General features: G+C 39.6%; 4 protein-coding genes, 1 non-coding gene and 1 pseudogene across 5 annotated transcripts in view; 3 read left to right on the top strand and 3 right to left on the bottom strand.

Moving 5' to 3' along the window:
• odam (odontogenic, ameloblast associated) overlaps positions 1-27,991 on the top strand; it is a 130,137-nt gene that overhangs the window by 70,138 nt on the left and 32,008 nt on the right. The gene's annotated exons all lie outside the window — the stretch shown is intronic.
• On the top strand, positions 1,762-6,206 carry rps6 (ribosomal protein S6). Its single transcript, XM_061059064.1, has 6 exons — positions 1,762-1,876; positions 2,488-2,619; positions 3,882-4,092; positions 4,536-4,682; positions 5,649-5,806; positions 6,068-6,206. The coding sequence occupies exons 1-6, from the start codon at positions 1,871-1,873 to the stop codon at positions 6,161-6,163; spliced, it is 750 nt and encodes a 249-aa protein (XP_060915047.1). The 5' UTR covers positions 1,762-1,870; the 3' UTR covers positions 6,164-6,206.
• On the bottom strand, positions 7,353-8,978 carry LOC132954954 (uncharacterized; annotated as a pseudogene).
• trnas-cga (transfer RNA serine (anticodon CGA)) lies at positions 10,315-10,396 on the bottom strand. Its single transcript has one exon. It is a non-coding gene; the product is annotated as a tRNA-Ser (tRNA).
• On the top strand, positions 11,328-19,739 carry LOC132990705 (WD40 repeat-containing protein SMU1-like). The gene is made up of 12 exons (XM_061059077.1): positions 11,328-11,463; positions 12,779-12,989; positions 13,078-13,230; positions 13,315-13,431; positions 13,852-13,959; positions 14,586-14,705; positions 14,944-15,060; positions 15,190-15,317; positions 17,022-17,148; positions 17,272-17,427; positions 17,556-17,708; positions 17,886-19,739. The coding sequence occupies exons 1-12, from the start codon at positions 11,438-11,440 to the stop codon at positions 17,982-17,984; spliced, it is 1,515 nt and encodes a 504-aa protein (XP_060915060.1). The 5' UTR covers positions 11,328-11,437; the 3' UTR covers positions 17,985-19,739.
• dnaja1 (DnaJ heat shock protein family (Hsp40) member A1) lies at positions 20,975-27,917 on the bottom strand. The gene is made up of 8 exons (XM_061059087.1): positions 27,766-27,917; positions 27,138-27,327; positions 26,136-26,240; positions 25,638-25,865; positions 25,405-25,519; positions 23,860-23,975; positions 23,215-23,315; positions 20,975-22,820 (listed from the first exon to the last, which is right to left on the bottom strand). The coding sequence occupies exons 1-8, from the start codon at positions 27,895-27,897 to the stop codon at positions 22,587-22,589; spliced, it is 1,221 nt and encodes a 406-aa protein (XP_060915070.1). The 5' UTR covers positions 27,898-27,917; the 3' UTR covers positions 20,975-22,586.

The following is a 27,991-nucleotide window of genomic DNA, read 5'->3' on the forward strand; positions in this document are numbered from 1 at the left end:
TGATCTCAAAGGTATAACATCCTGATCTCATCATTATAACATCCTGATCTCATAATTACATTATCCTGATCTCAAAGGTATAACATCCTGATCTCATCATTATAACATCCTGATCGCATCATTATAACATCCTGCTCTCATTATTACATCATCCTGATCTCAAAGGTATAACATCCTGATCTCATTATTACATCATCCTGATCTCAAAGGTATAACATCCTGATCTCATTATTACATCATCCTGATCTCAAAGGTATAACATCCTGATCTCATTATTACATCATCCTGATCTCAAAGGTATAACATCCTGATCTCATCATTATAACATCCTGATCTCATCATTATAACATCCTGATCTCAAAGGTATAACATCCTGATCTCATCATTATAACATCCTGATCTCATCATTATAACATCCTGATCTCAAAGGTATAACATCCTGATCTCAAAGGTATAATATCCTGATCTCGTAATTATGAGATCCGTATCTGAGTGAGAAAAGATCTCGTAAATTGGAAATCTTGAACTTGCAATTACGAGACAAGGGGTCCAATTTGTTGTATGGATTATAATTATTAAATACTATAAAATAATAATAATGTATTAATTGTTAGTTTATTTTTACATGTATTTCTGTGTCCATACTATACATATTCTATAATCCTTTTCGACTCTTATCTCTGTACGGTGTGTTGGGAATTGATCTGTCAAATTGTAGTAATTTGTGTAAAAGTAAATAAGATTTGTCCTGTGTACATTTCACATTTGGTGTGTGAAGGGTTTTCAACTCTCTGGCTCCCTCTGCTGACAAATGCTCATTATGGTTTTTTTTTTAGTTTAGTTTAGTTTATTTGCACATTTATTTGAAAGAAGAATCAAACAGAAAAAAATAAAAATAAATAAAAACACATGTGCAGGTGAGGTAGAAACCCATGAGGGCTTATCTCAAAACCTCACCTTAAGAGATTAAACAAAGTTAAAAGAAAATACAGTAAAAGAAAAATAACAAAGTAAGAATATTTACTATCACAAATAAATTTACCCAATTGAAAATTACATACAAACATTGAAAACATAAAAATAGAGCAGGACAATTCACTATTCACTACAAATCTTTCTGACATCAATGCATTTCTGAGTCTCAATTTGTATCTAGAAAAGGACAAGTAAAAATAAATAAATATGCGTGTTCCATAATTTGACTCCACGGTATCTTATTGAGTCCTCGAGATGTACGACACATTGGTAGGTATCGGTTATTGGTTTGTCTAGTTGAGTAATAGTTCACTTGAGAATTAAAAATTAAAAATGCTTTAAAGCTTTCTGGCAAGTTTGCACTCATGTATTTAACTTTAAAAATAAAGCTACTTATTTGAAGAATATTGATATCAAAGATTGAAGTTTACCAGCAGGCATCAAAGGCATAATGCTGATGTTACATTGTCCCAATTATTTAAATTATCTCTTTTATATTTGTCTGATTAATTCATGCAAAACGTAGTTTGAGATAAAGATTAGTTATATAGCAGTTTTGCAGTTATTTGAAACATGTATTTTAACTTATAAATAAGATAAGATAATCCTTTATTTATCCCACAATGGTGAAATTGTTGATTAAATATAATTTAATATTTAATCTATTAAACGTCTTAATTTAATGTAATTGCGCGAGTATGTTTTTTTTTTTTTTTTGCTCGTTTATTTGTTGTTGGTTGCTAATTTGATTAATAACCTGCAGCTTGAGCTGGAGGCTGATGACAAAATGTGAAGTAGTCAGTTCTCGCGATAACATATCAGGTCTATGTGAGATCACGAAGAGGATATCCGGTCTCTTTTCCGTGGCGGACCGTCGTAGGGCCGGTTTAGCAAAATGAAGGTACACTGTTTCCCCGAACTATTTCTTTGTGTGACGATGTTTATTCTTTAAAAATAATCATGTATTATTGTTGCCACGAATATACACTATCAAGCGGACTAGTCTGATGTAAAGGTTGTACCCGAGGCACTGAGGATGATTTGTGATTCTGATAGAAAGTTAGCACCAGAATGAGCGGTGGAAACATGGCCGCACACTGGGAGAAATGTGCAACGACCTAAAGCCTCTGTTCGTAGTTGTAGATCATTTTAAAGCTGTAATAGGAGACTTTCCACACGCTGCTGTGCGATTTAAGTCACATGTGAATAACTTCTAATCAATTCTGTTTAATAATGTAAGGGTCGATAGTGTTAGCGTTAGCTGGGTATGGATACCTAACCAAGAAGCTAACAGGCCCTTTACTCAATTTCCCCTCACATTTCAACTCAATTCATTAAACTAACCTCACATTTTAACATTATTTAACCACTACGTGCTTGTTCTACCCCTATGTTAGGTTTAAGTAATATTAACACGTTTTAAATCTTGCATATCTTGCATGCTAACCTGTCACTAGCTGTTTAAAACATTCTCTAACTTTTTGCATTATCCGTGTTTTTTTTTTGTTCCAGCTGAACATCTCATTCCCCGCTACTGGCTGCCAGAAGCTGATAGAAGTCGACGATGAACGCAAGCTGCGCACTTTCTACGAGAAGCGTATGGCCACAGAGGTGGCTGCTGACCCTCTGGGAGATGAGTGGAAGGTGAATGTGATGTTTCTGTACTCTTGTCTCCCATGTGATACTCAGTTATACAGTCACACTAGTCATGGCACACCAGTAGACCCTTTCTGACTGATCCCGTAGTCACTAAGGGGGGACAGCGTGATGCTAAAGTAACTGCAGAGCTGCTTACCAGGTACGACCAAGTCCACGTCCGTTGGATGGTCGTCACTGCGTTGCTCTCCCATTGTGCACAGTGAGCCAAACATTTTCATCACGTGTAACAATCAGGCATGTCGTTCTTTCCTGATTCGTCCGTAGTTCCCAATCTTCTAACTTGAAATGTTGGGCCTGGTTTATGCTTGTGCTTGGACTCATCGCCTCAGTGGCCCCGTGTTGTGATCACTAGGTACTGATGTGTATCTCTGTAACACACAGCTCACAAAGGCGAGTTGCAAATTCTCTGATAGTTACATCGCCAATTTGTGGTTCCACAACATTTTCTACTTATTTGCGTACAGGTGATTAATACCAGTCTGATTGTATTAAAGTTGGAGAGGATAAATATTGGTGGTTTCATTGTCAGACAGCCAGCACTTCAACATTGCATGTTTCCTTATTGTCTGATATATTAAGGTCTTTATTGGACTCCGCATACAGATATTGTACATGTGGTGCGAGGAGAAAATAGACCAATCACAGGCATGTGCTGTTTTTTTTAATGTTTGAGGATATTAACAGCAGCTCAAGTACGTTGTCCAACTGTTTATATGTTCTTCTTATTTTTATCCATAGTCGATCACCGCATAATATTTACAAGTGGACAGTGTTCCACCGCTCTCCACATCGAGAGTTTGTGCTGCGAGTATCGTCTGAGTGCTCTGCAGGTGATCAGAGAAATTGTCTGTTATGACCCTCACTAGATGTGAAAGTTAAGGCGTGATGCCCCCGTTTCAATTTGAACTTTGTATTGCCGTTAACATCGTTTTAGTGCAGCTGATTGCTGCAGTTGTTGTTCTTAACTACATGTATACAAGCCTTTCTACACGAGTGTCTTAACACCAGTGTTAAGAGTTGACCCTAGGAAACATTGTACCGACCTCTCCATTAGGCCACCTTGTCAGTTCTGGAAAAATGTTCGTATTGGATACAATGCAGCAGTAGTTAGAATTGTAATTAAATGTTGTAATTTTGTGGAAAAGTCTGTACTAGTGTATCCAATAACCTCATAATTGAGACTTCGTCCACCAGGTACTATTACTTGAATGAAAGTGATGTAACCACTCGGTTCTCTTATTCTGCAGGGTTACGTGGTGCGCATCAGCGGAGGTAACGACAAGCAGGGCTTCCCCATGAAGCAGGGTGTTCTCACTCACGGCCGTGTGCGCCTGCTGCTCAGCAAGGGCCACTCCTGTTACCGTCCCCGCAGGACTGGTGAGCGCAAGCGCAAGTCTGTCCGTGGTTGCATCGTTGACGCCAATCTCAGCGTTCTGAACTTGGTTATTGTCAAGAAAGGTAAAGTATTCAAAAAGTTGCTTTTGGTCTTTTTATTTAGAAGTTTAACCAGTTGACAAACAGTTAATTCATAATCCACAGATTGTGGTTTTATTGGTTATGACTCAAACTATATCACTGTGAAAAGATGTTTATGGCACACCAGTAGACCCTTTCTGACTGATCTGTAGTTATTAAGGTGGGACAGTGTGTTGCCAGAGCAACAGTGGAGCTGCTTACCAGATGCAACCAGGTCCAGGTTAAGTGGATGGTTGAACTGCAATGCTCTCTCAAATGATATCATGTACAGTATTATCAAAATGCTCTGCTCTCTCTATTATATTCATTGTGTTTTGTTGTTGTGGTTTTAATGTATATTGCCCATATGTAAGATGAGCAGGACAATTTGTCAGTGAACATGGCTTTAATTCTAATGACTGTTTTTCTTACCTGGCTGTCTCCAGGTGAGAAGGAAATCCCCGGCCTGACCGACAGCACTGTCCCTCGCCGTCTTGGCCCCAAGAGAGCCAGCAAGATCCGCAAGCTCTTCAACCTGGCTAAGGAGGATGATGTTAGGCAGTACGTTGTGAGGAGACCCCTGTCTAAAGAAGGTATGACCAGCTGTTTTTAGCTTTTCATTAAACTATAAAAACTGTCACCTGACTCTAAAACCTGTGGAAAAAGAGAAACTCTTGAGTGCAGTGAAAACAAGATCAAAGGTTCTAAATAGAAAAGACATCTGTTTTGCTTCCCCCCCGACGCAACACTAACACCTCTGGTGTCTTAGTGCATACAGCAACTTGCCTCATGCTGCATTTTTCTTTCTTCCCTGCGGTATGTTTCTGATCTGTTAACTTTATGTCCTCACCGTGTTGCATTTACCGGTACTGAAGGGGAGATTCAGCGAAGGCTTTGGGCTCTTAGAAGGGGGGGGAATTAAATATTAAAGCTAACATGGACTGTGTAGTGTACTTTCATATATGGGGGTGGCCAGAATAAAAGCGGTTGATGTGGGACATACTCAATTGTTTAAAGCATGCCATGTGCTGTGGGTGGTAAACAATGGGTACATATTGGTGATGGGTTGGTGCATGTTTCTTCTGCTAATTTTGTTCAAATTTCTCATTAACATTCATACAGTTACTTTTGTATGTATATATATATATATATATATAAAAAAAATAAACTCAAAAGCACAGTTTGTTTAAATCTCCAAGCTAACAATTCTGTCTTTGTACTAAATCAATATTCTGCAGATAATTTAAGTTTTAATCTCTCAGGAGCTCAGCGTCTGTTTGCTGCTGATTGTAATGTTGAATGTCTTGTAGAAATTTGATTCACTGTGTAATTGGATGGGGATAAAGCATTCCTCTAGAGTTGTAGGATTTATTTTTTATCGTCTAACAGCAAAGTTTCTGATACTCCGTGTTTTCAGCTCTGCTGCAGGCTTAAAATAAATTGAGCTTTTTGAGTCAAGAAGGTCAACAGGGACACCTTTCACTACCCCCCCCCAGCCCCCCGCACCACAGCTGGCACTTCTTGTATTGTTAGTATAAACTGTATCCCCTCCTTCACAGGCAAGAAGCCCAGGACCAAGGCTCCCAGGATCCAGAGACTGGTGACACCTCGTGTGCTGCAGCACAAGCGTCGCCGCATCTCCCTCAAGAGACAGCGCACCCAGAAGAACAAAGAGGAGGCCTCTGAGTATGCCAAGCTGCTCGCCAAGAGGATGAAGGTAATGTTATAGTTTTGTTTATTACAGGACAAAGGGAACCACTGATCTGAAATGGCTTCTTGTGATACATCAGATCACTCTACATGTGTCACTGTTTATTGCCAGTCTATACTTTACATGTAACCTAGCTGAATGTAAAGATTTATTGGTAACTAAAAAAAAAAAAAAAGAGTGGTGAGATACTGCTTGGTATGTGGGAAAATGGCTGCTTTCTGTTCAAGCTGAAACATTATACTGATACACACTTTCTTTCACAAACAGGAGGCCAAGGAGAAGCGCCAGGAACAGATCGCCAAGAGGCGCCGCCTTTCTTCTCTGAGGGCATCCACATCCAAGTCCGAGTCCAGCCAAAAGTGAAATCAAAAACTCAAATAAATTCATGTTTTGCTGAAAAAAAAAATCCCAGTGTTGTGTGCTTTCCTCATCACGTCTTGATACAATAAGGCTGATGGACAGTGAACTAGTGCACTTTGATGACATGAATACTGAAAGCTGTAGAGGATGGTCATTGCAGTTCTACCTTTTACCCTTCTATGGAATTGCCTTGTATAAATAAATTAAAGCCTGGCTTTACTGTCCCTTTTTGAATTAATGGGTATTTACAACAAGACTTAAAAAATGATTTTAAGCCATTTTCACAAATGCACTCCTGACATTTTCTGGAGAATTGGACAGCCTGTCTATAAAAATCTTATGGAGATGCTTTTTAACATGTTCCTCAGTGTGAAGTTTTCCTTGTCTCAGGAGGAAAGTCATATGAAAAGGAACATGCCAAGCAACAGAGTAAGACACCATCAGTATATCAATGCTACCTGTAATAAGATGTTCACAGACTCAATGAAAGTGGAGAAGAACAGTGACGAGTATCAACCTTTATTTGCATAGTGTTAATTCATAAGTTTTACTTGAGAGCAGGTAAAGAGACCATACTCACTGTTATGTTACAAAAAGGTAAAAGACCTTACTCATTGCTCAATCCATCATGAGCGTAGCACTTATCGGTAAGAAACATTTATCAAAAGTTAATAAGAGTACATAAAGAAGCAGTTTAATTTCATGTGCACAATTACACTGCACGCAGAATAAAAACATCTCCCTCACACCTGTGAATTTTCATATTAGCTGTTTTGCTAACACCAAGCTGCAACCTCCAGGGTTAAAACATGAAGCCAATGTGGAAGTGAAAATCCACACCTTGTATGATTGACTGCTTATTTCCTCTGAAAATGAATTTGGGCAAGAACATGCAGCAGGGGGACATTTTTTCTACACAACCATTTTAGAAAATTGTTCGAGCTCGATTTTTTACAGTGGATGAGCTCTCCATTTCCCTGCATTTGACTCAGCATATAAGAGCTACTCAGACTCCAAAAACAAGTTTCTGAATCTTAATCAATTATTTTCAGGCCAATATTCAGTTGAAGCTCTCATTAGAGCTTTAGGACACAGTTTCAACACACAAACATGTATACCAAAACGTATAACAGTGCTTCATATCAACGACGAACACATTATAACATAACCATTTCAAAAGGAGACGTTTTCGTCAGCCTCCTCGCACGGTGAGTGGGCGAAACCGAACCACGTCCTTGTGAGTGGAGTTCTCGTCAGCATTGAGACGAGCTCTATCTTCATTCGACTGCTGATGTTTGGTTTGAGCTCAGGCGCAGCCTAACAGTTGTACATCTGGGAGATGAAGAAGAACACAGACACAAGCTGATGCTGAAGATACTGAGGCAGCTCCTGGATACTGCAGGTCAAAGACATCCAGCTGGTCTGAAGATCCAGAACCAGACCTGATGATCTGTTGAGTGGAGGACAGGGTTAACATTTAGACAATCTTTAACTTACAAAAGATATATTTTAAAAACTCTTATGTAGCCAGTAATTGAATGATTAACAACTGATCTGAGCTGTATTTATTCACTGTTTCGAATTAATGGAAGAGATAATTATCACATATTGGTTTGGCTGTGAGGTAACCAGCCAGAAGGAAAGAATGTTATATTTCCTAAACTGCCTGCTAACATCTGTGGCATTAAGTTTATATATAGTCCAGTACCTAAAAGTAGAGTAAGCAATGCATTTAAAACTTTTTTTTGTCATACTAACCAACAAGTCCTTATTTGTATCTATTGTGGCCAGTGAACTTCTTTTTTTGAATTATTTCTTTTTGTGCCTTTATTGTAGGGACAGTGGATCGAGTTGGAAATCAGAGAGAGAGAGAGAGTGGGGAATGACATGCGGGAAAGGAGCCACAGGTCGGATTCGAGCCTGGGCCGCCCGCTTGGAGGACTACAGCCTCCATACATGGGGCGCTAGCTAACCACTATGCTACCTGCGCCCCCGGCTTACCACTTCTATCTGTTTTATCCATCTCTCTTTTCAAGAAAAGTGGAACATTTCTTATTGATTTGTACTCACATCACACCTGAATAGTTTGAATCTTGCAGCCCACCATGTGGTAGGCCCTCCTGCACAGCCTGGCCGTGAGTCAAAGAAGGCGGGCACTATAACTTCTTTTGAGTGTGGCCATCTCAAAACCTTCCTTTACTTCTGTAAAAAGGCACCAAGAGATAAACATTATTTTGGGTGATGATAAGAGATGTTCAGGATCGATAAAGCATCTATGTATCTAGCCGTTTCACTCCATAACTTCGTCTTCTTAAGAGAGAGAGGAAGCACACGGTCCATCAGAGTACAAACCCAATCCTCCAACACTGATGGCTGAGTGGCTGCTCATGCTCCGTCCTCCCCAGCAGCCATGTGACTGCGAGCTGCACACAGCCCACAGTGCCATTAGCTGCAATGCTCACATCCTGGATCTCATTCATCTTGGTTCTGGCAGCAGCAACAACAACCTGTGAAAACTGACAAACAACAAGAGAGGTGGTTGCTGCTTCTTCTCCTGTACCAGGAGGTTTGTACAAATTGTGTAACTCGTGATGATCTATAAGACAAGACGAAAGGTTCACCTGCTCTGTTGGTGCATGAAGCACTAGGAAAGTAGTCTCTAGCCAGCCAAGACTTTGACATGCAGCATTATTTGCAATGTGGAAACTGTGGAAATAATAGTTGTTTGCAGTCCTCATTTAGCAGGGATTTTAACTTACTTATCATTTTAACCATTTTTGTCCAAACCTGAAAGAGTCACCTACATATGGAAGCCCATTTCCGCCAGTAAAAAAAATAAAAATGAAAATAATAAAGTCTCATAATTTCAACTTTATATCTCATAATTTCGACTTTTTATCTCATTATTATGACTTTATTATTTTCATTTTTATTTTTTTTAACTGGCGGAAATGGGCTTCCATACCTACACGTACAATGGATAATACAAAAAAGCCAATGAAAAATATATCAGGATGTTACTTTGAAGCACATTTTTCATTCTTTCAATAACATTATTGCTTTGTAACATCATGTATAAACTTGTCGCTTCTTTCCCTTTTAAACAATTATAAATAATATTAATTCTAACTTGTAGTTAGTAGAAAAACTTGTAGAAAAGATTACATTTGGCCCTAAAGGACATTGCATTGTGTCAGCTTCTGCCTTTTTGAAACATACATTTATCTCAAAATGGAAAGAACTAACTGATAATACATTTTGTTTGCAACTCTACTGTAAGACTTGAACGCTTCAATCGCACGGTTCACAACTATGTTTCAAAGTATGTCATAAACTTGTGAGTAATACAAACTACAATGTTGGCCTGTCAGTGCTCACTGTGGGGCTCCAGTTTAATGATGACAGGCGTCACTCTGTCACAGGCTGCTGAGCTTACAGCTGTCACACTGCTCTCCTCCAGCACATCACACACAGACCTCAGTTTAGTAACTCCACAGCAGAGACAAAAAGGGTTACAGGACCAGCTGTCAATGAAAAGATTGAGAACATGTTAAGAGGTAGGCCTAATAGACTTATCTTGGACCAGTTATTACTCTAATGTTGTTAAGACGATGGAAGTGACATTACTTATGTGAATCTAACTTTATTGCACTCCCCTGGTTGCTGTCCTCTTCCTCAAATGAAAGCTGTCACTCACGTAATTGACGTAGGAAGTCAATTAGCACTCACCTGCCAACGACGATGTTCAGAAGCTCGACTGTTCTCGCGATATGTCAACGCGGTGTTAACGTGACGCTAAACGGTATTCTCTTTATTTTCTTCTTTATTTTAGTTGGTTAAACTCATCTTAAAATAAACACCAGAGACGTCATTATACTTACAAACTATTGTAGGCTATTATTATTTATTTCAACAAAAAAAAAGATTTAGTTATGCTCTCAATTAAATAGTGTTATAGTCTACTGATTTGATGGTAGTCTAAGTGTTTACAGCAGAACATATTTTTTATAATTAGTTTCACATAACTTCTATGTGTTATCGTGATTGAGAGGCAGACTGTGTTGGGTGAACGTTATGACATCATCAAGATCCTCAAATGTCCGAATCAAATTGGGATCACCTTGTCCAATCCATCAAAGGTAGGATGATGATGACGCTGTGAGCAGGATTTGAACCTGCGCGGGAACATCCCATTGGATTTCGAATCCAACGCCTTAACCACTCGGCCATCACAGCTCTGCCAATCACTGATATTGATACAGAGAGATTGAAAAATACTTTTCAAGTTGGCTATTGTCGTTGAATTTGATAGGCTTAGTAGGCTATTTATTAAAAAAGATTACACAATGTATCAATATGTAAATAGGATAATGTTTCTATGCGACTTTCAGGGTTCTGTTTGTGAGGGCTTAGTGTTGAGGTAACTTGTCTATCTTTGCATGTAAATCTTAGTAGGCCCAATGTGGATGTCTTGCTTTAGTTTTGAATTGTGTCTATTTTTGTGCATGTGATCTGGCATCCATGATGGACTGAAAATAAGTAGTAGTTTTTCTGCTCTTTTGCTCTGCAGAGACGACGCCACAGAATAGTTATGGAGCCTGTGTGATGGATTACCGAGGCTCTTGTTTACCAACAGGTCTGTATGCTGCTGAGAGGCGGAGGCGTGTAGATCCGATAAACACTCTCTCTTAAGTGGCGATGATGATTAACACCCACAAGCTCACTGCAGCTGCACTGCACTCACAATGTGCAATTACAGTGACACTGAGTGCTGTAATCAGTGGGTCCCTATGTGAGAGATTAAGTTCGCGAAATAACAAAAGGCACAGACGCACCCAGCTCAGGGTCTGCATATTGATGAGCTCTGAGGTGATTTTCCGTTATAGCGATGTTAAAGCTCCTGCACAAACACAAGGCTGAAAAAACTGAGCCACGAGGGGGTCTGTCCATGGTGCTGATGCTGCTGCTGCTGCTGCTGCTGTTGTCGTGTTCTGACTGCAGCTGCGTCTACTGCACAAAACGTGCCCACCAAACGTTTCGACTTCAATGTATCGGCATGCGTCAGTGACGTCAGCTCCAAGACTTTGGTGTGGCAGCGGCAGTCACAGGGTTTTGGGACCGCTGCCCGAATTTAAAAAAAATGAAAAGACACAAGAGAAGCACGTGTAGTGGGTGGTCCTCAACAGACTGCTTTCACGTGGCTCTAGCGAGCTCAGAGCTCGAGCCAAACCTCCTATCCGTCAGTCCGGTGCAGCAACATCAGGAGACAACATCACCATGGCAGCAGATATGGAGCCCTCGGAGTAAGTGTGCCTTTTATTTTTTTGGGGGGGGTTTCAATGTTAATAAGTAAGTTTTAAGTTATAGTTTAGTGATGATAACTTTGTTTTTGTATCCTACTATGACAACACGTGTGTCTTCACTAAAGAAAACAAACGCTTTTATTGATAAGGAAAAGATCAAGTTTGTAAGTTTTGAAATTACGCATCCATCTGCAAGATTGTAGACCGCTGTTATTTTCTCAAAGCTTGGGGATATTTCCTGTGGTTAAAACTTTCTTCTTATTATAGTCTACAATGTGATTCAATATGTTTGAATTTTACACGTGTGCTATTTTTAGGCTGTGTTTTAATAAAGACATAATCCACAACATAGAAATCTATCTTGTTCTGCCGTTTTCTATGACGCATTTTGTTTAGTTTTTTTTGTGTGTGCACCATGTGCATTGTGCACCCATGTGACGTTTGTTTTATGGGTCTTGGTTTTTTTAATCCCATCCCATCCAGTCACAGAAACGTCTTTTATTTAAAGATATAATGTAGTCTGCGTATTGTATATTTCCCCCGTGCGTCTGCTTTAATAATCACTTTGAGCCGTTTGATCTGATGTCCTTGCTCATGATGCTGAGAGAGGGGCGGGTCCAGTCTCAGTACATTGTGTGCGTTTCATCCACATGTGCCTGTTGAACTAATACGCCCTCCACCCCCTGGGCAAAACATGGGGTGTGCTTTTCTTATTGGCCAGTATTCAGACTTAATGTGGTGGTGGGGATCAAGCGCACACAATTTGCATTTAAAGTCAATCTAGGATAGGGAGGAGAAAAAAAAAAGGAGGGAATGTGGCGTACAAACTTTCTCATATTAAAATAGGTGGGCTGTGTTAATCCACAATCCAGACGACGCCACTGAAGCATGTCTCTGCAGAAAAGTGCACGTGAAGGAGAAGCAAAACTTCCTGCATCATGATGCTGCTGACGAAGTGACAACCGCAGCGGGGTAGATGTGATGAAAGGAAAGCTGTGAAAATGCTCGGCGGATGGCTTTCAAGCGTGACAAAGCTCCACATGCAGCAGTATCCCTGCTCACGTCTTGTTTTGACAGGAACAGCTCGCATGTTTTTTTCTTTTTCTGTTGACACTTGAGTCAGAGGATCCATGTCTAAATGTGTGAAAGCATCCGAGAATAAAAACAACAGCTTCAGTGTTCGGTTCTGCAATGTGACAGAAGTAAAAAAAACAAAAAACAAGATAAACCAGAAAAGAAGAGCATCATGTACAAATACAGAACAGCTTTGACGGAGAAGTGGCATGTGGAAGTAACATGAATCTTTGTCTTCCAGTGTGATCCGTCTGATCATGCAGTACCTGAAGGAGAACAACCTCTACAGAACACTGAACACCTTGCAGGAGGAGACCACCGTGTCTCTGAACACGGTGGAGAGCATCGACAGTTTCATCGCAGACATAAAGAGCGGCCACTGGGACTCGGTGCTGCTGGCCATCGAGTCCCTCAAGTTACCTGACAACATTCTCATTGACCTCTACGAGCAGGTGAGCGCTGCGTAGATCAGCCGACGCTTTCCCCCCCCGGGCCGCAATCTTTTGCATCAGCTTCTAAACACGGGTCTCTCCTCAACAGGTCGTGATGGAGCTGATTGAAATGAGGGAGGTGGGTGCAGCTCGCTCGCTCCTCAGACAAACCGACCCCATGATCATGCTGAAGCAAACGCAACCAGGGAGGTACCTCCACCTGGAGAACCTGCTCAAATGCTCCTGCTTTGACCCTCGGGAGGTGAGACAGTAACGGTTACTACTTTTACAGAACATTTCCCCCACGACGTGTTTCATAGTTCTAGCCTTCTTTCTGTCTCTACAGGCGTACCCTAAAGGCAGCAACAAGGAGAAGCGGCGCAGGGCGATTGCCGAGTCTATGGTTCAGGAGGTCAGTGTGGTGCCTCCTTCTCGCCTCATGGGACTCCTCGACCAAATCGGAGTGAGTAATCTGATCATGATCGATAGCTCCCATAGTGCTTAAGATAATTCTATAACAAGGCAAGCCAATACATCTATTAAGCTCCCTTTATATAAAAAAATGTTTCTTTTTTTTTATCTCAGCTTACTAAATAAGATAAGTAGCATAACAAATGTAAAAGCTGCCATTCAAACTGCCACAGAACCTACAGTCACATTTGATTTTGTAAGCTGACAATGGTCAAATTCTAAATGTCTGAAGGATTTCTGAGAATGCGACATCGCACATTCACAGTTGGCTTCTGAAGTTTTCATGCTGCAAATCGTTTTCCTTCGTTCCCAATCACGCATTTGCGCGGTGGGACAACCTTTCATGTTGACACTGACGGAGGGACACAGCAGCATCTATATTTAAGTTTTGCGTCCTCCCTCTTCCTCACAGACTTTGAGACTGCAACAGTCTCCTGACAGCTCCCCCGACTCCACCATCGACTCGCACGGAAAAAAGGAGAAAGAGAACTTTCCAACCCAGCTGTACCGACACATCAAGGTAGACCACCACGGACTCTGTTCTACAAAATTACTTCTTCTACCACAATCAGATACTAGATATAGTTTACTACATACTATATATACATACTATATATATTTGTAGGCGGTACATGTGAGACTCTTGGACAAAAACTATAAATACTTTTACTTTTCTATTATTATTGATGAGTCATCTCCAAAGATGGATCGTACACACACACACACACACACACACACACACACACACACACACACACACACACACACACACACACACACACACACACACACACACACACACACACACACACACACACACGTGACTCTTTTTTTTGACGCTCCTGAAGGCACTTGTCTCAGTCTCTGGCTGTGCCTTCATCACTGGCGTCCAGATGGAGCCGCATGACTTGCTTGTCCTTGCTGTCCTCTTACCAAGGTGATAAGAGGAACAGTCAGCATGCTGGAAAACCTTAAACCTCCCCTGAGATTATCAGACATGAACTTGTTTTTTTTTGTTTTTTTTTAATCTATTAGTACGTCAGGCTCTCAGGTAGCAAGCAAACCTAGCTCTGGGTATGTTTAGCTGCATCATACTGTGAAGGGCCGTTAATGAGGAGTTACCGTGTGTGTCGTTGTAACCCGCAGTTTGGACGTCGCTCACATGTGGAGTGTGCACGTTTCTCTCCTGATGGCAAGTACCTGTTCACTGGATCAGTGGACGGGTTCATTGAGGTCTGGAACTATAGCACGGGAAAAATCAGCAAGGTTAGTCTGTTTAATATCAATACACCTGGCAGACTTCTTGAACTCTGTACATTTAAGTGTTGTTTAAACTTCATTTCAGATCTACCGTAGTTGGAAATTAGTAATCATAAAGGATATTCAACACGATATTCTGAGTGAAATAAAGATTATTCTTTCACTAATTTGATTTATTTCATTGTTTTTTCTACTCTCTCTCTGTGTGTGTGTGTGTGTGTGTGTGTTTGCATGGATGAACCAGGATTTGAACTATCAGGCCCAGGATAGCTTCATGATGATGGACGACGCCGTGCTGTGTATGTGCTTCAGTCAGGACTCAGATCTTCTGGCAACTGGCGCTCAAAACGGCAAAATAAAGGTCAGATCTTCCAAAGAGTGTTTTCATTTATTGTAAAGTCTTGTTATCTCTGAAATGATGTCTAAATATTGAAAAAACGATGAATCCGATTGGTTGTCTAATTCCATCTTTGTGTTTTTTTTTGGGAAGGTATGGAAGATCCAGAGTGGCTTGTGTCTGCGCAGGTTTGAGCATGCTCACAACAAAGGCGTGACCTGTCTGAGCTTTTCCAAGGACAACAACCAGATCCTCAGCGCCTCCTTTAACCCGACCATCAGGTGGGACGTGACTCTACACACCAGACACACTCAAACTGACTCACATCCATAGTACTAAGTAACAGCACTCATCAGAAAACTGTGAACATATAGGGCAAAGACCAATTGTTCAAAACAGAAACAACAATAAAACATGATGAGATCCTTCTTTTTTTTTTTTAAATGTCTGCAGCCAAACAAATCTTTGATTGTCTGCTGTGGGATGAAGCGAGAGTTCACACTGACCTCAGAAATGATTCACAAATGTTTCAAAAGCGTGAACATGTTTGTCAGTTCAGCTGGCAGGCAGAATAATGCTTTTTACATCCAACGTTGGATTGGCAAAATGTTGCTTCAATAAGCAACAGATGTGACAAATAGAAAAGAAAAGATGGGGAAAATACAAAAAAAAAATAAACATTACAATGATTGATCATTTGATTTCATCCATTAACTTAGCAGTGACAATATCTGTGTAGTCTTTGTTTTATTCCAAATATATAGAGGACATTTTGAGTTGTGATGTTTCTTGCAAATCGGGTTGTTCCATAAATGAATGACCAAATCATAAATGTACTTTATGATGATTATTTTAAATACATGTCATACCTGAATATATATATTAGTATCATTTCTGGGATTTATTTATTTTTAATCAATGTTATTCTGTAAGTAGAAAATCAGAATCAGAAATACTTTGTCATGCCACGGGGGAGGCAGAGGTTGTTACAGTTGCTCTAATACAACGTACACAATATAGCAGTAAGAAATGTAGGTATTTATATATAAAAAGGAATAAAAACAAGAAATAGCAATAAGCACGAGAAATGTGGAGTATTCAAAGAATGAGGATGTTTAAGTAAACACAGAGAAATGAAGGGTAATTATGAGCTGCATTATCAAATTGATTGAAGCCGTTTTGATTATTATTGTTAATTGTTGATTGTCAACTTAGCAAGCAGTGAAGCCAGTTCAGATATTTTTAAACCTTTCAAAAGATCCACAATGCAATGCAGACGTCAGATTAAGCAGTCGGTAGCTGCATCACATGTTGCACACGTGTTGAGCATCTGAATGTAAACAAGCTGGGGCGAGGGTGTCTTATCTTTTATTCTTCTTCCTCCGTCTCAAACACACACACACACACACACACACACACACACACACACACACACACACACACACACACACACACACACACACACACACACACACACACACACACACACACACACAAAACAAAAAAAAAAAGCTGAGTCTCCTTCAGACTCGAGGAGTTGAACATCTATTTCTGCCTGCAGGGCTGTGTGGGCTGAGCCTCCTCACTGGGATGGAAGCACATGTGCTGTGTGGGTGGAACTGGCAGACCATGTGCTCAGGCACAAAGCTGCAACGTGTTTCCTCCACTTACAATTCCACGAGCGTGCAGACCGAATTGTTTACATTCACCAAACCATCCTCCAGCAGACGGAGTGAATTACTGAGCATTAGACGTTTTTGTCATGGTTAAGCTAATCTGCACCCAGTTGCTCGACGCTGGAGCTAAAAATAAACCGAATCCACTGCAGAGCAACACGTTTTGTCTGCTCTAGAGAGAGAAAGCCCCTTTGAGTTGAATAAAGACAGATTTGAATCAGAGCTGCTGTTTTTTGTGTTTGATATAATGACTTTTGTTTTTTTGTTACAATGTTTGACTGTGAATGCTTTAAAAAAATGTCTTTACAGAATCCATGAGCTGAGGTCAGGGAAGACACTGAAGGAGTTAAACGGCCATTCATCGTTTGTAAATGATGCATCTTTCACTCAAGACGGATTACACATCATCAGCGCATCGTCTGATGGCACGGTTAAGGTACAATGAGCACATTGTATATGGTCCAAACTTCAAGTCTGTGCTGCATCAACGTGGAGCTGAAGACGTTGCAATGCAATGAAATGTGTCACTAAGCAGATTCATTTTCTGTGCCTGTTTCAGATTTGGGATTCAAACTCCTGCGAGTGCATCGACACCTTTAAATGTCTGAACTCTGAAGTCCCCGTCAACAATGTGATTCCTCTCCCCCAAAACCCTGAGAACTTTGTGATCTGTAACCACTCCAACACGGTGGTCATCATGAACATGCAGGGTCAGGTGAGAGCTCGCCCTAACGTATGCAAACCAGAGAGTATTTCATATCAAGACTGACTGTTTTCATGTGACTAGAAATCTGTCACATTTATTAAATTCAAGCTAAAATGTCGGCGCCTCTTCCTCCTCAGACTGTGAAGACCTTCACCTCCGACAGAAAGGAGGGATCAGACTTTGTTTGTTGCACCCTGTCACCCCGAGGGGAGTGGATCTACTGTGTGGGAGAGGACTTAGTGCTGTACTGCTTCAACTATAAGACAGGGAGACTGCAGAAAACGCTGACCGTAAGCTCCAGTCCACAGTTCTGAAGTGTGATTTATTAAGAAAAAAAAATGTGCAGCCTCCGTTTTTGATTTCTTGCCTCGCTTGATTCTTTGTCTTTGGCTGCTGTGTAGCGATCCTCCTGGGAATGATTGGAAACGGGGGACTGTGTGCTGATCTGTGTTTCTCTGCACCCACAGGTTCATGAGAAAGAAGTCATTGGCATCGCTCACCACCCACATGAGAATCTGATCGCCACATACAGCGAGGACGGCCTCCTGAGGCTATGGAAACCTTAAACTGTCACCTGCGTTCCTAATATGGAGGATTATCCATGAGCACATTATAAACATGCTCACTGAGAAAGCAAACTCTCCTTTAGGGGATGTTAGGTAGCTGTTCTGGAGCTTGGGGTCATTTCACGTCATCTTTATCAGTAGATAGATTTTTTTTTTTTTTTTTTTGTCATGAAGTTAAAGAGGCGGTGAAATGGTTAGCGAGAAGGTTCCTGTTTTGAATTCTCCCCGCGCGTGCGTGGGTTCCCTCGTGCTTCCTCCCACAGTCCAATGACACGCTCGTTAGGTTAATGGTGACTGGATAATTGGCCGTAGGTGTGAATGTGTCAGCCCTGTGACTGACTGGTGAACAGTCGAGGGTGTACCCTGCCTATCGCTCAATGACAGCTGGGATCGGCTCCAGCTCCCCGAACGGGAAAACTCTGTATAATGGTTGACGAGATGGACGACGTTATAGTTTTGAACTTTTTTTTTGTTGTAGTTTTCCGGTCACATGAAGGGCTTCTTTTTTAGTGTTGGCTCAAAGTCTGAGGTGTCAGATTAAGTTTTGACCTTGGGGATAGTCGACTAGGAAACCATACATTTCTTGGCAAATTATCAAACTCCCATCTGTGATGAAGATCATGCGTCATGACTGAAAGCAATGCAGCAGCGACTAAATGGATCCAAAGGGAACCTCGGCAATAAATTTATATGATTGGAATCATTTGGAAAAACAAATCCCAAAACAAAAGGTCAAGTCAAAGGTAGCTGATGCAAAAACATTTAGCTTCATTGAGGAAAGTAAAAATACATGCAATTTGTAAATGAAAACGTAAAGCAGACAAATATGTGAAGTCATATTTACAGCCTCTTGCATTTTAAAGGCTGCCAATGTTCAATAATTTCTTATTTCTAAGGAATCTACTGAAAAAACTCCTACCAAGCATACTACACAACCATGAAGATATTATAAAAAAAGCTCAATTAAATATGTCAAAGTAGACGTTTAAACTCATTTGACAAGTATTTCAGTTTTTTATACACATTCTTTTTTCACTTTTTTATACATTTTATTTTTTGTACATGTTTTATCATATAGGTATTTTTATTTATTACTTTACTGGGTCCTTGTCCACACTCTTCCTCATGGATCCAACTTCACCAGTGCACTTTGAATCCCCACTTTCATCTCTTGTGTCGGTATTAGACATGAAAATGCATGATGGTGAACTGTCGTGGAAATATTTATAATGTGCTTCTTGTTTGGGCATAAACAAACAATATCAGGTTTTTGAATTGCCAGCTTTGGTTTTATATGATGAACTTTTGTAAGGATTATTGAGCAATGATTCAGATGTATTGATCTGTTTTTGTCCTCTGTGCTCCCTGCATGCTACCTCAGTGCAGTTTAAGTGTGACTCTACAATAATTTGAGTATTCTTTAAAAATATGCATGACGGATTATGAACCTCTTTTGAGCTTCCTGTCAATGTACAATGTATTTAAAGCTGTCATATTATTGTCAGTGTGTTGCGTTGACTCTTATCTGTGTCCCTGTGCATCAGTAGGACATGTACTATGCCTGCAAGAAACAGAGCTACTGCCTTTTTATTTTTGTGCTACGCTGTATGGTACAAAGGATCATCTATCTCTGTGCAGTCGTCCTCCCATCATCATTACAAAATGTTAATTCATTACAATATATTTTATATATCCATCAAGTTGTACATAACACCGCCAGATGTTGAAATGATTATCAATAAAATTAAAAAGTTATTAATTTGTGTTTGTGTGCCACATTTGAAGGACTCTTTGACTTTAGTGTGACTTTGGTTTCCTAAATGATGACATGAATGTTCTCAAGCTGTTGTAGCTTTAAATGACACATCCACAAAGTTAAGAAAATCAAACAATATTTAACTCTGGAAAACTAAAGGTGTTTAAAAAAACGGTAATAAGACATCTTGTTTAGTCAATGGTTTTATAAATCAATCCCAGATTTTATTTTTACAATTATATTTAAAATGAATCTTCTGATGGTATTACTTTGTTGTCACGCCTTTTTTTTTGTTTTTTTTAAAGCTTTTGATTAGGGCTTTGACTAACATCTATTTCATACAAAGGAATGAAGGAAGGAATTCTGGTATGAAACACATTTTCATCCTGTTAGTCAGATATGTATTATTCTAAGAACAAGCTGAAAATGGTCAGACTGTACCGGCATACCACAGAGACCTTTTTTTAGATTTCAGTTTGTTTTCACAGATGACAAAAAAAACATTAAGTACTCACATGTAGAGGCTGGAACCACTCTCGATTGTCAGTTATTATAATTACATGTACTGGATTGATTAAATGATAGCCAAAACAGCCAATAGAAAACTATTTGAGCCACATTTCAGAAATTTTAGCCAGTTTTTGATTTGAAACTTTCTTGGATCAAAATTATGAAGCTTCACAGCAGTGAAGACAACAACAGATTATTTTTAACTTTACCAACTCAACTAGTTTGACAATTTAACTGAAACTAGACTGTTGCCAAGCAACCCAACTATTCTCCTCTCTCCACTCTTGCTACTCTGTTCGTATCCATGGTTACCGCAGCCCAGCTACTTTGTAGTCAATTAAAAGTATTCAGAACTCCTGGCTTAGGCGGAGTGATACAGAGTGTGAAAAGTCCAGGTGAAGTTGTTCTCCTTTATCGTCGCTCATTTAATGCCTCTTATCCAATCAGATTGCTTTAACATGTTATAAGATGCAGACCTTAAAATAAGTGTACTTCCTCATAACCTAAGCCAGATGAATTGTTGCATTTCAAGCTTTTTGTTTGAACTGTTAAGACATCTAGAGCAAAACAAGAAAAACTACTAAAAGTTCTAACTAATAATAATATAATAATAAACCTCTAATATTTACAGTCTACGGTTCTAACGTGCACATTTTCTACTCTACAATGTTTTAATCAGCAACTCAGATTTAAAAACAATACGTACTGAGTAAAAACAAATATATAGAGACCATCAAACTGCATTTAATTAGAAAACAAAAACAAGTAGATGATTGGTCCTTATACGGGTACAGTCAAATGAAGAACTTGACAACACTTAATAGAGTCCAGACTCGTAAATTTGCATCGCTGAAAGAAATTCAGGAATCTCCTTTCTGGTGAGCATAGTTGTTTTAAAACATCCAAGGCAAACAAAATCAATATTAAAAAAGAAGAACTGCATTATCGAGTAGCTTCAAGTGATATGATAAGGCTTTCAAACAGATAGACTCTTCAATGAGGTATCAGCTGTGGTTTTTTGAAGTCCTAAATAACCTCTCATTGACGCATTTGGCATTTACAATAAGGACTATAAATGTGACACAGATGCACTCGTGAGCCAACATGAGCGAAAATTCTGCCAACAGGTTAATGTCTTTAGTTTGATTTAAGTTTAAACAGGCCAGAGAAACAACTGAACTCTTAATCTTCTAGATTTTAAAATCACAAACCAAAAAAAAAATCATTTAAAAAACATTCAACCTTAAAACCACAGGGACATCAGCCACTTTTTTTTCCTGTAAAACTTGGGAGCAACTTGACACTTTTTTTTAGAAGACAAACTTTTCTAGAGGACTTTTTTTATGAAGCACGTTTGCTGAATTATGCTGATTACTAAAAATAAAAAATAAAAACACCTCAAATCTGGAACACAGAAAAATGCTTGGCAAAAAATTAAGAGTTAAAATGTGAAATATTTTCTCTCTCAATCCTGCTGGCTCTACATTTTTAAGAAATGTGACTCCTCACTTATCTGTACCTTTTGCTTCTGAATACCTGGCCAGCAGTTAGCAGCATACGTGTTCTACTTTCCAAGCAGTCCAAAACAAAGTGTGGTGTATCAATCAGTTGATTAGAAGTTCAAAGTTGAAGCACTGAACCTACTTCGAATATGTTTGAATAATCCTCTTTTTGGTGGCTTGAACCTTCACTCTGCCACACCTGAATCAGTATTACCTTTACCTCCGACTCACATTTACAAGATTCTTTAGAAATGTCTACAAAATAGCCCTTTAAAGGGTTACCCAGCTTAGATGATTAACTGAAGCCTGAATGCACATCTGCCTCAGCCACCATGTACAGGTTGAGTTCTCACAGACAACAGATTCAACAAGTCAACAAGTGGTTCACAAAACAGCTTATTATGTAACAATTTAAAAAAAAAGAAAAAAAAAAAAAGTTATTTTACATTAATATTGGCATCATCTTCAGTGTAACTGTATAAAAAGCAGGCAGTCTTTTCTTTCTTTCTTCTGAGGTCCCTGCAATACCAGCCGTGGTCTCTAATCACAGTGTGATTGGAATAACAAAAAATAAAATAAGATATTGTCCCATAGATGACATGTAGTGCCATTCTCCAGTCTAGCTCTATACGAGCTGTTATGATAAATTAGAAGGGTGGTGGGACCCAGTTCTATGACTCTGCCTTAGAGTTAACTTAAAACAAGTAAACCGTTATGATTTTAAGAGAAGTAATTAAATAAAAAAAAAAAAAAAGTGCACAAACTTCCAGAAAGGTGCTTTGCTAAGAGATGATGAGGAGGGCTTCTGGAATGAGAAGAGCCCGGGTGATATTTTTAAGATGTCTGGCACTGAACGCCTCCAGTGCTGGCGTAGTCATCTTCGTCCATGTAGTAGTGCTGATGGTTTTGTCTCTTTCTGTTCTCAAAGTCACAGTCCTCGAGGTCGGCGTAGATGTAGAGGTCATCGTCCATGCTTTCAGGCTGCTCTGGGTCCAGCTTCTCTGGGAGGTAGTCCTCCAGCTCCTTCAGCTTGTTGTTTGGAAGAAAGTTGGCTTGTGGAAACACCACCTAAAGGAAAAAAATACAAAAAGATGTGATTACAACACACGTGTAACTGTTCTGCAATGTGACAGGTCAATTCACCATTCTGGTGTTCATAAGAAAAAAAATGTATTTCATCTTTTTGTTTGGTGGCATTTTATTAGAAAAGCTAGAGCAAACGTATCGGGGGGGTTTAGTGCTGGGTAGATAAAGTACAGACAGTTTTATTGGTGTGGGGATTGTGAGGTTTGTTATTGCAGGAAAGGAGAGGCACTTTTTAAGCATGTTGTGTGTGTGTGTGTGTGTGTGTGTGTGTGTGTGTGTGTGAGAGAGAGAGAATTATGTTGAATTATTTGATTTTTCAAAAGCATGTTTATAAAAAGAATAAAAGTTAATAAAGGATTTTGAAAAAGTGTCTCACCGAGAAGTGAATGATTAGGCGCCCCTTCTCAAACGGTCTGCGATGCATTGGCATCCCTTCATTTGCGACGCACTTCGTGTCTCCAGGCTTGATCAATTCTCCTGCAAAAAGAAAGAACAAGAGTCGGGGTCAAATCAAGATCGAGTTGTTTTTAGGGTTGATCCTAGTGACTTATTTCCTAATCTATTAAAGGACATTTAAACTCGAACTAACCTAGTCTATATCTAGTGGGAAAACACAATTTGTTTGCAACTGTCTGTGGGCTCACAATCCAATTTGGTTTGCTGAGTGTGCAGTGCTAGAACCAACAGCCTTCAGTCCTCCTTGCAGGTTAACATCCACATCCCTGTCCTAAATGTTTTTTACGAATCAGCCAGTCCATATGCCAGTTTAATTTGACACAGCTACATACAACTTCATCAAAATACTGCCAGACACACTGCTCCTACGAGCTTGTTTATATGCAGGCAGTAGAGTCAGATGAGCCATCCACAGGTGCTACAGCCCCGACTAGTGGTGAATGTCTGCATTACAGTTTGAGCACAGAATTTGAGCAGCATTGTAGACCAACATACAAAGCTACCAATAATCCATTAATCGACTCAAATTCATGTGCCTATAGCATGGGTGACGTCACTCGCTTACCTGGAGGTGAAGTGATGAGGAGAGTTCTGTTGTCTAGTGTCTGAACAGGTTTTTTGAATCCACACAGAGCTTCAACCAGCTGTAACTCCATTGACATGACCAGGTCCTCTCCTTTCCTGAAGGCAATGGTAAATTGGAGAAAGAGAATGAGATTTACTGAGGCTCCAAGAAGTGTGGATTTACAAAACTGGGATTATTTTGGTTAAAATTGTGATTTATTTTACCTGGGTAAAAAATTCAAACAGGGTTTACAGTAATGATCTAGTTTTGACTGACCTCTACTGACCAGAAACAGAGATACCATTTGTAATACTAACCACATCTAGGACTGTGTATATAGTGCTGGGCGATATATCGTGAGGCTCGATTCGATCGATATTTAATTAATGCTTGATATGGAAAAGGGAACATCGATTTTATTTTTAAACTACTTCAAAGTTTTCTCGTGATATTTCATTGCTCCGTGAGATTTCGTTGCTCTGCGAGATTTCCGCGGCAGCACTTGTTGCGCGGAGACGAAAGGTCGGAGGAGACTCCACTCCTGCTACTGAGTAGCCTAGCTCTTGTAAGCGACCAACATGGAGGAGAAAGATGCGAGCGAGGCCGAATTACTTCCAAAAAAAAAAGGGCACACAAAGCAGGGCTCGACATTATAACTGGCCCGGATGAATGATTGACAGAGTCCAGGCCAGCTGATTGCACGTTCAATTGGCGGCTTCACTGCTGTCACTCCCGCGAGCGCTGGTTTTAAAACCATCTGATCCCGACAAAAGCCGAGCTAAAATCAGCATTCAAATGAAAAAAATCACTGGAAGAGTCGAGAGTGACAGCAGGGCATGACGAAAACAGAACGGAGAAAAGTTTCAGCCACAGCGGCAGACAGCTGTAGGAGCTGGAACACGCTGCAGCTAAATTTCCCCTTAATGTTAAAGACTAGATCCTGGTAAACATAAAAGTTATTCACAAAGCATCTTAGCCCTTAAGAGAGCTCCTAAAGTAAAGATCTAAGGATGAAGAGTTTCTCACAGAGAAGAAAGAAGAGAAAGGTGATCATAACAATTCCAGCTCTAGCACAGCCTCATATTAATGTCAGTCAGATTAAGCAGACTCTTCAGTTACCAGCATGGTGAATAAACATGAGGACATAAATATTAGAAAAATACACAATATTTTGATAATTAGAGCTCAATTAATTAAATAGAAGTTGTAATTTATTTTTGCATCAGAATGGTTCAAGAGTAAATTGGTGACTGTTATTTCTCAAATCATAAGTAACGTTCCTGGGCCAGTGATCTTTTTTTTTTATACAGTGGAGATTCAGTTTTATAGACTACATTTATAAACTTTAATATGATAAATACAGAGTCATATCGAATATCGACATTAGGCAAAAAAATATTGTGATATCAAATTTAGGCCATATCGCCCAGCACTATGTGTATACACATTGTTCTAATTTTATTTAAGGGAATCATATCATCACCTCATCTGTCTGCACAGATTACACCAGAAAACTAAGACACTTGATAACTGCTAATGTATTACCTAGTAAAAGTTGAATGTTCCCGCAGGTCCAAAACGACTATGATGTCACCCGGCTCAATTCCTGGCTCCTGGTCACCCTCTCCGTGGAAAACGATCTTCTGGCCATCTCTCATTCCTGTGGCAGGTTAAGTGCATATGTATGTGATGCATGTACAGTACAATATAGTGTTTTCTGGATCAGTGTTTAAACAGCTACACATACATTTAGATGAAATCTCCCTTCACTCTCTCACCTTTGTCAATGTGGACCTCAAGGATCTTCTTCTGGCGCAGGATCTTTCGCCCTGCACATGCTTTGCAGCGGTCTTTGTGGCTGATTCTCTGTCCTTGGCCCTGACAGCTGTTACACACTGTGGACATCTGCTGGACCATCCCAGGTATGAGTTGGTGCATGCGGACTTGCATGCCTGTGCCATGACAAGTCATGCACATCTGCGCAGCCCCTTTCCGACTCCCACGACCTACCAGGAAAAAATAAACGCAGTCAGCAATTGGAAAACAAAGATGAAGGCTATTTTTGTTTCATCTTTTTTTTGTATGTATAAACTCTGGTGACCTGGTGAGGAATGTCTGGATTACATTTAAAAGAATGATGTGTTTTGTTATTGGACAAAGAGCCTTTTCATGTCCTGCTTGGGTCAGCGTGTGCTGAAAATACTTTTTGGATTACTAAACAAGTCCAGTGACTTGGAACTTACCAAGAGCACAGAGTGGTATAGTTAAAGACGTACCTTCACATCTCTCACAAATAGTGTTCTTTTGGAGAGCAAGTTTTCTAGTCGCTCCGTTATAAAGATCTTCCAACGTCACTGTAATCTGATGAACAATATTTTTTCCTGGAATGAGACAAATTGCAGATTTCAGTAACACTGTTTACTGCAATAAGATTCATCAGACAGCTTCACAAGGTTTTCTACTGGATTCCTAGAGATCAATTTCTTTTCATATATAAAATAGAACTTCCAATTATCCCACAGTATATTCTAGTGCCAGGTAGGTCTAAAATTACAGAAACTGTGTTGGTGGATCGCCCAGGGCAAACTCTTTGTTGTCATTAATTTTTTTTAAGCAAAGACTAGTAACTCAGAACAGAACAGTTTGTGAAGATGTATTCTCACAGGCATGTGTCCACAGCCTCAAGTTCTGGCTAAAATGGTAGCGTTTATAACCAAATTGATACAGATTTTTTAAATCTGTATCAATTTGCTCTTTTTTACAGACCATAACATAAAACCATTGTGGGTATGGTTCCTGTTTGTATTTTACTTGGATGGTAAATATCCAGATATTGGTTTTCTGTTTAAAAAAACCCAAAATTATTACTGGCCAAAATATGAAGCTCGCAGGTTAAATTGGGCTTAAGTAGCACTGCAATGATTAAGAGATTAACTGTTAGTCAATGAAAAAAAATTGAATAAGCAAAAAGCTTTCAGCATTTTGGGGTCATTTTTAGAACCCATTACCAAGAATTAGGTCAAAGTTTTTTTTGTGAGTATTTCTGTCAGCATGTTAAATAGTTGGTAATTAGTCTGTTGCCTGGACAAAATAAAATATACAGGACTGTAGTTAATAAATGATCAAAGTTACTGTTAATTACAGTCCTTTGCTAGAACTTTATTAAATGCTGCAGGTTCTTCCTTCTCAGAGCTCGCTGTCTCCTGCTTTCAAATAAATAAAAAAAAGATTAATTTCCACAAATCAACACACTAAGTGATATCCAATGTTCTACTAACCTTTTCGCTCTCTGTGCATCCGACTGCCTCCACCAAAAAACAGGTCAAAGATGTCCATGGGTGATGCAAAGCTCCCACTACCACCCCCACCAGTCCCCCCTTCCTTTATTGCTTTTTCACCTCCACGGTCATACAGCTCTCTCTTCTTGGCATCTGACAACACCTCATAAGCCTGTGAGATCTGCTTGAACTAAAAAGATAATAAACAAACATACATCACTTATAAAGAAGAGTAGAAAACAGTTCTAGAAGAATGATAGGTTTGAAAAATGTCCATGCTTTTCCGATTCTGTAGAAACAATAAGTGCCGTCTGGTATCACACAAAGAAGACAGAGCTAAATCTACCTAAACAACAAATATAGATTCTACAATAACTACAAAAGCTGTGTTTCATCTGACCAATGCCATTATTTTATGTAATGGTATCTAACTTCCTGATAACATTACATCTTGCTCATTTAAAAAAGTGCAACACACTTCACTATCATTATAAGAACAATACCTTTACTAATTAGCCATTTTCATTTGTTGTGAGGACTTCTTTTAAAATCACAAAATTTTCCATTTTCATGCCAAAAACTACAGCTTCTATTTTGAATACTAATGAGTGATATATGGGGAACTTACCTTCTCTCCTTCTGTAGGATTTTTGTCGGGATGATATTTTAAAGCTAGTTTGCGATAGGCTCTTTTAAGTTCGTCAGGAGTGGCATTCGGTTTCACACCCAAGGTGTCGTAAAAGCCTGTTTCCTTGACCATGATTGTCTTTACTGGATAACCTAAAAAAAATCATAAAATCACAATCAGTTGAACTCTCAATCACATAGAAAAAAACCTACCACAACCCTTACCA

This window comes from Labrus mixtus, chromosome 2, assembly GCF_963584025.1.
Source record: "Labrus mixtus chromosome 2, fLabMix1.1, whole genome shotgun sequence".
Taxonomy (NCBI): domain Eukaryota; kingdom Metazoa; phylum Chordata; class Actinopteri; order Labriformes; family Labridae; genus Labrus; species Labrus mixtus.

Coding starts and splice junctions, on each gene's coding strand:
- rps6 (XM_061059064.1), top strand. Junction 2,620..3,881: donor CTCTGGGAGATGAGTGGAAG/GTGAATGTGATG, acceptor CTTATTCTGCAG/GGTTACGTGGTGCGCATCAG. Junction 5,807..6,067: donor TGCTCGCCAAGAGGATGAAG/GTAATGTTATAG, acceptor TTTCACAAACAG/GAGGCCAAGGAGAAGCGCCA.
- LOC132990705 (XM_061059077.1), top strand. CDS start 11,438: ATGGCAGCAGATATGGAGCCCTCGGA. Junction 12,990..13,077: donor TCATTGACCTCTACGAGCAG/GTGAGCGCTGCG, acceptor TCTCCTCAACAG/GTCGTGATGGAGCTGATTGA. Junction 17,149..17,271: donor CGTCTGATGGCACGGTTAAG/GTACAATGAGCA, acceptor TGCCTGTTTCAG/ATTTGGGATTCAAACTCCTG.
- dnaja1 (XM_061059087.1), bottom strand. CDS start 27,897: ATGGTCAAGGAAACAGGCTTTTACGACACCTTGGGTGTGAAACCGAAT. Junction 27,328..27,765: donor ATCCTACAGAAGGAGAGAAG/GTAAGTTCCCCA, acceptor TTATCTTTTTAG/TTCAAGCAGATCTCACAGGC. Junction 25,520..25,637: donor TGAGGTCCACATTGACAAAG/GTGAGAGAGTGA, acceptor AACCTGCCACAG/GAATGAGAGATGGCCAGAAG.